The 7,754-nt window shown below is 60.9% G+C and overlaps 1 protein-coding gene across 1 annotated transcript in view; it reads left to right on the top strand.

Annotated features, from left to right (window-relative positions):
- The first annotated feature begins 592 nt into the window (after positions 1–592).
- Positions 593–7,754, top strand: part of POC1A (POC1 centriolar protein A) — a 125,285-nt gene continuing 118,123 nt past the window's right edge. Inside the window, exons 1-2 of the mRNA XM_069206099.1 lie at positions 593–859; positions 6,562–6,646. Coding sequence (XP_069062200.1) covers positions 845–859; positions 6,562–6,646 — 100 coding nt within the window. The 5' untranslated portion in view covers positions 593–844. The remainder of the gene's footprint in view (positions 860–6,561; positions 6,647–7,754) is intronic.

Here is a 7,754-nt window from a genome sequence, read left to right as displayed (position 1 = left end):
GGTGTACACTAAGCCCATTTTTTGCCATGATTTTGAGGATAACCCTAAGCTTTGTGTAGTAGTATATTTTATTCTGTTTTCTCATATAAAGAACGAATTGTGCGTTAGTTATGGCTGTTTTCATCCTCAGAGTGTGTGTCTCTCCATTGCTGCTTGACTGACCCAAGATGGCCGCCATCAGAGGCCGCGTTTCAGTTTCAGATTCGCGCATCACATAGAGGGACGGGAGAGAATGAAAAGAGAAGACGGACACGATGACGGTTTGGAAGTTTGCGGCGCAGGCGCCACCTTGGAGAAGCTGCAGTTCGGGGCCGTTTCACGAGGCGCTACCCCGGGGAGGGCGAGCCGCGCACCGCAGTCAGTGATCTCAGTCTAGAACATTTAACAGATGAACAGTCACCTGCAGCCACAATTACTGTGTTAACGTTGCACTTTTTTTCTGTTCCCGCAGTAAATGAGGCGTATGGCTGTTTAGAAGTGTGAGCGGCCGCTGCGGTGTCGGGCGGCTCGGACTCGGCTCTTCTCGCCCCGGGGGCCTCCTCCCGCTCCCTCCTCTCGCTGACACCGCGAGGCTCCGCCTCTTCCGGTCCCCGCTTCCGGCCCCGCCCCTCCCTGAAGCCGTTGCTAGGGCCCCGCGAAGCGCGGAAACTTGAAGTTGGAAGCGGCGCTGGAGGACGGGGAGCCCGGGAGCGGAGGGGACGGAGCCGGGAGCGGAGCGGGGAGCCCGGGAGCGGAGTGACAGCAGCCCCCGGAAGAGGCGAGAAGGCCCCCCCGGATCACGGTTGCACCCCCAGACCAGGAGACCCCGGGACCGCTGCTGCAGACCGGGGGTGCTGCCCCCACCATGGCCTCCCTGCTGGTAGGTTCACCCCCCCCCCCCCCCCACCATGGAACCTGTGCCCCCCCCCTCACCCCTGGGACCTGTGCCCCCCCCCCCTCACCCCGGGGACCTGTGTCCCCCCCCCCCCCTCACCCCGGGGACCTGTGTCCCCCCCCCCCTCACCCCGGGGACCTGTGCCCCCCCCCCCCCTCACCCTGGGGACCTGTGCCCCCCCCCCCCCCCCTCACCCTGGGACCTGTGCCCCCCCCCCCCTCACCCTGGGACCTGTGCCCCCCCCCCCCCCACCATGGGACCTGTGCCCCCCCCCCTCACCCCTGGGACCTGTGCCCCCCCCCGCTCACCCTGGGGACCTGTGCCCCCCCCCCCTCACCATGGGACCTGTGCCCCCCCCTCACCCTGGGGACCTGTGCCGCCCCCCCCCCCCTCACCCTGGGGACCTGTGCCCCCCCCCCCCCCCTCACCATGGGACCTGTGCCCCCCCCCTCACCCTGGGGACCTGTGCCGCCCCCCCCCCCTCACCCTGGGGACCTGTGCCGCCCCCCCCCCCTCACCCTGGGGACCTGTGCCGCCCCCCCCCCCTCACCCTGGGGACCTGTGCCGCCTGCCGCCCCACCATGGAACCTGTGCCCCCCCCTTCACCCCGGGGACCTGTGCCCCCCCTCACCCCGGGGACCTGTGCCCCCCTCACCCTGGGACCTGTGCCCCCCCTCACCCTGGGACCTGTGCCCCCCCTCACCCTGGGACCTGTGCCCCCCCTCACCCCTGGGACCTGTGCGCCCCCCCCCCTCACCATGGGACCTGTGCCGCCCCCCCCCCTCACCCTGGGGACCTGTGCCGCCCCCCCCCCTCACCCCTGGGACCTGTGCGCCCCCCCCTCACCCCTGGGACCTGTGCGCCCCCCCCTCACCATGGGACCTGTGCCGCCCCCCCCCTCACCCTGGGGACCTGTGCCGCCCCCCCCCCTCACCCTGGGGACCTGTGCCGCCCCCCCCCCTCACCCTGGGGACCTGTGCCGCCCCCCCCCCTCACCCCGGGGACCTGTGCCCCCCCCCCCTCACCCCGGGGACCTGTGCCCCCCCCCCCTCACCCCGGGGACCTGTGCCCCCCCCCCCTCACCCCGGGGACCTGTGCCGCCCCCCCCCCTCACCCCGGGGACCTGTGCCGCCCCCCCCCCTCACCCCGGGGACCTGTGCCGCCCCCCCCCCTCACCCCGGGGACCTGTGCCGCCCCCCCCCCTCACCCCGGGGACCTGTGCCGCCCCCCCCCCCTCACCCCGGGGACCTGTGCCGCCCCCCCCCCCTCACCCCGGGGACCTGTGCCGCCCCCCCCCCCTCACCCCGGGGACCTGTGCCGCCCCCCCCCCCCCTCACCCCGGGGACCTGTGCCGCCCCCCCCCCCTCACCCTGGGGACCTGTGCCGCCCCCCCCCCCTCACCCTGGGGACCTGTGCCCCCCCTCACCCTGGGACCTGTGCCCCCCCTCACCCTGGGACCTGTGCCCCCCCCTCACCCCTGGGACCTGTGCGCCCCCCCCTCACCATGGGACCTGTGCGCCCCCCCCTCACCATGGGACCTGTGCCGCCCCCCCCCCTCACCCTGGGGACCTGTGCCGCCCCCCCCCCTCACCCTGGGGACCTGTGCCCCCCCCCCTCACCCCGGGGACCTGTGCCCCCCCCCCTCACCCCGGGGACCTGTGCCCCCCCCCCTCACCCCGGGGACCTGTGCCCCCCCCCCCTCACCCCGGGGACCTGTGCCGCCCCCCCCCCTCACCCCGGGGACCTGTGCCGCCCCCCCCCCTCACCCCGGGGACCTGTGCCGCCCCCCCCCCTCACCCCGGGGACCTGTGCCGCCCCCCCCCCTCACCCCGGGGACCTGTGCCGCCCCCCCCCCTCACCCCGGGGACCTGTGCCGCCCCCCCCCCCCCTCACCCCGGGGACCTGTGCCGCCCCCCCCCCCCCTCACCCCGGGGACCTGTGCCGCCCCCCCCCCCCTCACCCCGGGGACCTGTGCCGCCCCCCCCCCCTCACCCCGGGGACCTGTGCCGCCCCCCCCCCCTCACCCCGGGGACCTGTGCCGCCCCCCCCCCCTCACCCCGGGGACCTGTGCCGCCCCCCCCCCCTCACCCCGGGGACCTGTGCCGCCCCCCCCCCCTCACCCCGGGGACCTGTGCCGCCCCCCCCCCCTCACCCTGGGGTCGAGACTGACATTTGCTCAAAGGGTGGTTTGTGAGAACAAGTGAAGGAACGGCAGGAGGAGGTTCTGCGTGCTGTGCTGGGCTCTACTTGTTGAATTTTAGATATTTCTTTGTTCATGAAGTTATTTGTAAGGCTGCATGTCGCCTGGTGCCCACTAAGTTCAGAAAGGAAACCCTAAAGTCCGGGAGCACTAACAGAACATCATCAACCAGGTCACCAGCGGACTAAACTACTGGGGAGTCACTAAGAATGTGTTGCTTAGGGCTGCACCCTTCGATGGAGGGGCGTGGGCCTGTGAGTCTGCAAGTTCACAGAAAGTCTCTGAAAAGGAAGGTTATATAGTGTACTGAGCTGGACATTAATGTCGCTGCTCGAACTCACGAAGGAAGAGGCCTCTTGGTTTCCCACTAGGAGTGACTACAAACGATATTTCCATTACTTGCCTTAGATGCAGGAAGGTAGTCGCCCAAGAAGTTACTGTCTCAAGATCCAAATATGTCTACACAACCTACCGTGTTCAGCCTAACAACTTTTGTTTCCGGCCTTTCTTGCAGAGCTTACAATTCTGATGATCTGACCTCTTTTTACACTGGCTTCCGGTACACAGGAGGGTTCAGTCATAGGCCTCTATTGGCTTCCGGTGCACAGGGGGGTCAGTCATAGGCCTCTATTCGTCATAGGACACTGGTTTCTGGTGCACAAGGGGGGGGTCATTCACAGGCTTCTATTCGTCATAGGACACTGGTTTCTGGTGCACAAGGCGGGGGTCATTCACAGGCCTCTATTCGTCATAGGACACTGGCTTCCGGTACACAGGAGGGGTCAGTCATAGGCCTCTATTCGTCATAGGACACTGGCTTCCGGTACACAGGAGGGGTCAGTCATTGGCCTCTATTCGTCATAGGACACTGGCTTCCTGTACACAAGGGGGGGGGGGGGGTCATTCATTGGCCTCTATTCGTCATAGGACACTGGCTTCCGGTACACAGGGGGGTCATTCATTGGCCTCTATTCGTCATAGGACACTGGCTTCCGGTACACAAGGGGGGGGGTCATTCATTGGCCTCTATTCGTCATAGGACACTGGCTTCCGGTACACAGGGGGGTCAGTCATAGGCCTCTATTCGTCATAGGACACTGGTTTCTGGTGCACAAGGGGGGGGTCATTCACAGGCTTCTATTCGTCATAGGACACTGTTTTCTGGTGCACAAGGCGGGGGTCATTCACAGGCCTCTATTCGTCATAGGACACTGGCTTCCGGTACACAGGAGGGGTCAGTCATAGGCCTCTATTCGTCATAGGACACTGGCTTCCGGTACACAGGAGGGGTCAGTCATTGGCCTCTATTCGTCATAGGACACTGGCTTCCTGTACACAAGGGGGGGGGGGTCATTCATTGGCCTCTATTCGTCATAGGACACTGGCTTCCGGTACACAGGGGGGTCATTCATTGGCCTCTATTCGTCATAGGACACTGGCTTCCGGTACACAAGGGGGGGGGGTCATTCATTGGCCTCTATTCGTCATAGGACACTGGCTTCCGGTACACAGGGGGGGTCATTCATAGGCCTCTATTCGTCATAGGATACCGGCTTCCGGTACACAGGAGGGGTCAGTCATAGGCCTCTATTCGTCATAGGACACTGGCTTCCGGTACACAGGAGGGGTCAGTCATAGGCCTCTATTCGTCATAGGACACTGGTTTCTGGTGCACAAAGGGGGGGGTCATTCATAGGCCTCTATTCGTCATAGGACACTGGCTTCCGGTACACAGGGGTGTCATTCATTGACCTCTATCCGTCATAGGACACTGGCTTGCGGTACACAGGGGGGGTCATTCATAGGCCTCTATTCGTCATAGGACACTGGCCTCCGGTACACAAGGGGGGGGTCATTCATAGGCCTCTATTCGTCATAGGACACTGGCTTGCGGTACACAGGGGGGGTCATTCATAGGCCTCTATTCGTCATAGGATACCGGCTTCCGGTACACAGGAGGGGTCAGTCATAGGCCTCTATTCGTCATAGGACACTGGCTTCCGGTACACAGGAGGGGTCAGTCATAGGCCTCTATTCGTCATAGGACACTGGTTTCTGGTGCACAAGGGGGGGTCATTCATAGGCCTCTATTCGTCATAGGACACTGGTTTCCGGTACACAGGGGGGTCATTCATTGGCCTCTATCCGTCATAGGACACTGGCTTGCGGTACACAGGGGGGGTCATTCATAGGCCTCTATTCGTCATAGGACACTGGCCTCCGGTACACAAGGGGGGGGGGGTCATTCATAGGCCTCTATTCGTCATAGGACACTGGCTTCCGGTACACAAGGGGGGGGGTCATTCATAGGCCTCTATTCGTCATAGGACACTGGCTTCCGGTACACAGGGGGGGTCATTCATTGGCCTCTATTCATCATAGGACACTGGCTTCCGGTACACAGGAGGGGTCAGTCATAGGCCTCTATTCGTCATACGACACTGGCTTCCGGTGCACAGGGGGGTCATTCATTGGCCTCTATTCGTCATAGGACACTGGCCTCCGGTACACAAGGGGGGGGGGGGGGGGTCATTCATAGGCCTCTATTCGTCATAGGACACTGGCTTCCGGTACACAGGGGGGGTCATTCATTGGCCTCTATCTGTCATAGGACACTGGCTTCCGGTACACAAGGGGGTTCATTCATAGGCCTCTCTTCGTCATAGGACACTGGCTTCGGGTACACAGGGGGGGGTCATTCATTGGCCTCTATCCGTCATAGGACACTGGCTTGCGGTACACAGGGGGGGTCATTCATAGGCCTTTATTCGTCATAGGACACCGGCTTCTGGTACACGGGGGGGTCATTCATAGGCCTCTATTCATAGGATGTAACAAAATGTCTGTCCCATGCTTCCACACTTCCGGTCCCCTCCGCTCCCACGGGGCTGTGCTCTTCTCAGTCCGATCTACCAGCTGTCCCAGGGGGCACAGAACCAGGCCGGTGGCAGTTCTTGTTAGTATTGAGCTGTGAATCGTACTTTTGGATCCTTTCTATCTGTCTAATCATCCAAACCTTATGTAAATCAAGAAAAACATAACTATTTACTCCCTCTGTTCAAACCCCTCTCTGGTTATATTCCCCCCACCCCACCCCCCCAAGTGCCTAAATACTTTTTGAGGGTGCTGCAGTCTCTGTAAGCTGGTTTCATTCATTCACCTCCTGAAAGAGGAGGGAAGAAGCTCTCCTGTCTGGTAGACAGGCTTCTGCATGGACATTAAGAATGGATGAGTTTGTTAACAGAGGCACCAGACACAGAACTGGCAGTAAACTGAGGTTCGGTTGGGGAGGTGTGAGGTAGGCAACACCTGCATTCAGTGACTGGCTTCCTTGGGCCTGTGGAGGGCATTGGTCGGACCCTGTGACCCCCAGGTTCTTCTATATTACTTGCTGTTGGTGTGATGTGACTCACTTGGGTGGTTTATAAACTAGGTGAGACCTTGATGTACTGAGCTTACTGTATATCCATTCTGCTTCTATTTACAGGAAGACCCTTCATTGGAGCGACATTTTAAAGGCCATCGCGACACCGTCACTAGTGTGGATTTCAATCCCAACATGAAACAGCTGGGTAAAGTAGTCCATCTTTTATTGTAATTCTCTGTACTGTAGGAGGCTGGCTCACTGTCTGGTGTACACCTGTGATGTGGGCCCTGTAGGAGGCTGGCCCAGTGTCTGGTGTACACCTATGGTGTGGCACCCTATACTGAGTCAAGTCAACCCTTAGTGACAGAAATAGGTGTCCAGATAGCTGAAGCTCTCTAGGGGTAGCTGAGTCGAACAGCTGAAGCTTGTCCAGAAGGAATGTAAAGCACTTGCAATACCACAGCAGTCAGACAATAACTCACTCACGAGAAAGAACCACTCAAGTGTTGTAAAAATAAAGGATTCTTTTTTACAGCACTACTACTAGACTAGCATTGGTGTATCTGCACACAATATAAACACAAAATAACAAGCATAAAATATACAGGGCCCTGGGTGGGGGGGCAAACCATATACAAAGTAAGTGGAATGGGAAATAGTGAACCCAACCAAGGTGAGTATGGTAGTTAGCTAGGAACTGGGGAAAGATGAAAACACCAGAGTAAGTACAGCAGGCGTGCCCAGGTGCAGAGGGTTACTCACCCAGTCGTCCCATAGGCTAACACAGGGGAGTAGTGGTTGGAGTTTGTGTGTCTCAGGACCCTTCCCAGCGGACCTCGGGGAAGCCAGCAGACAAGTGGAAGGTTGGAGAGTGCCCACACCCCAGAAGACAGTAGTACCTAGATTAGGGGCCCCGGATGCAGAGGGGAGAAGGGACTCTCTGAAGTCAGTGGAAGCATCAGATTGTCTAGCTGCTGTCATGACCCGTGCACCAGGCCGATGGAACCCAGGGACGGATTCCGGACGTGGAGGACCTGAAAAGGAAGGGGACAGCATCCAGCACCATCTGAGGTGCCCAGGTGGTGCAGGTTGCAATGCCCACCCTCTCAGACATGAAGTTCCTGCAAGCCGGTGGAGGAAGAATTCCAGCTGCGGGGTCCATGGGCTGCAGAAGATCCTAGGAGTTGCCTACGAGCAGTCCTTTGATGGTCGCTAGATTGCAGGAGGGTTGGTGACCAGCGTGGTCACCAACAAGCACTGGCAAACGCAAGCAGGGAGACTCTACCCTAGAGGGAGTGTCAGGGCTGGCCCTC

This window comes from Pleurodeles waltl, chromosome 9, assembly GCF_031143425.1.
Source record: "Pleurodeles waltl isolate 20211129_DDA chromosome 9, aPleWal1.hap1.20221129, whole genome shotgun sequence".
Classification (NCBI taxonomy): domain Eukaryota; kingdom Metazoa; phylum Chordata; class Amphibia; order Caudata; family Salamandridae; genus Pleurodeles; species Pleurodeles waltl.
This window is presented reverse-complemented; position numbering and strand designations above follow the sequence as displayed.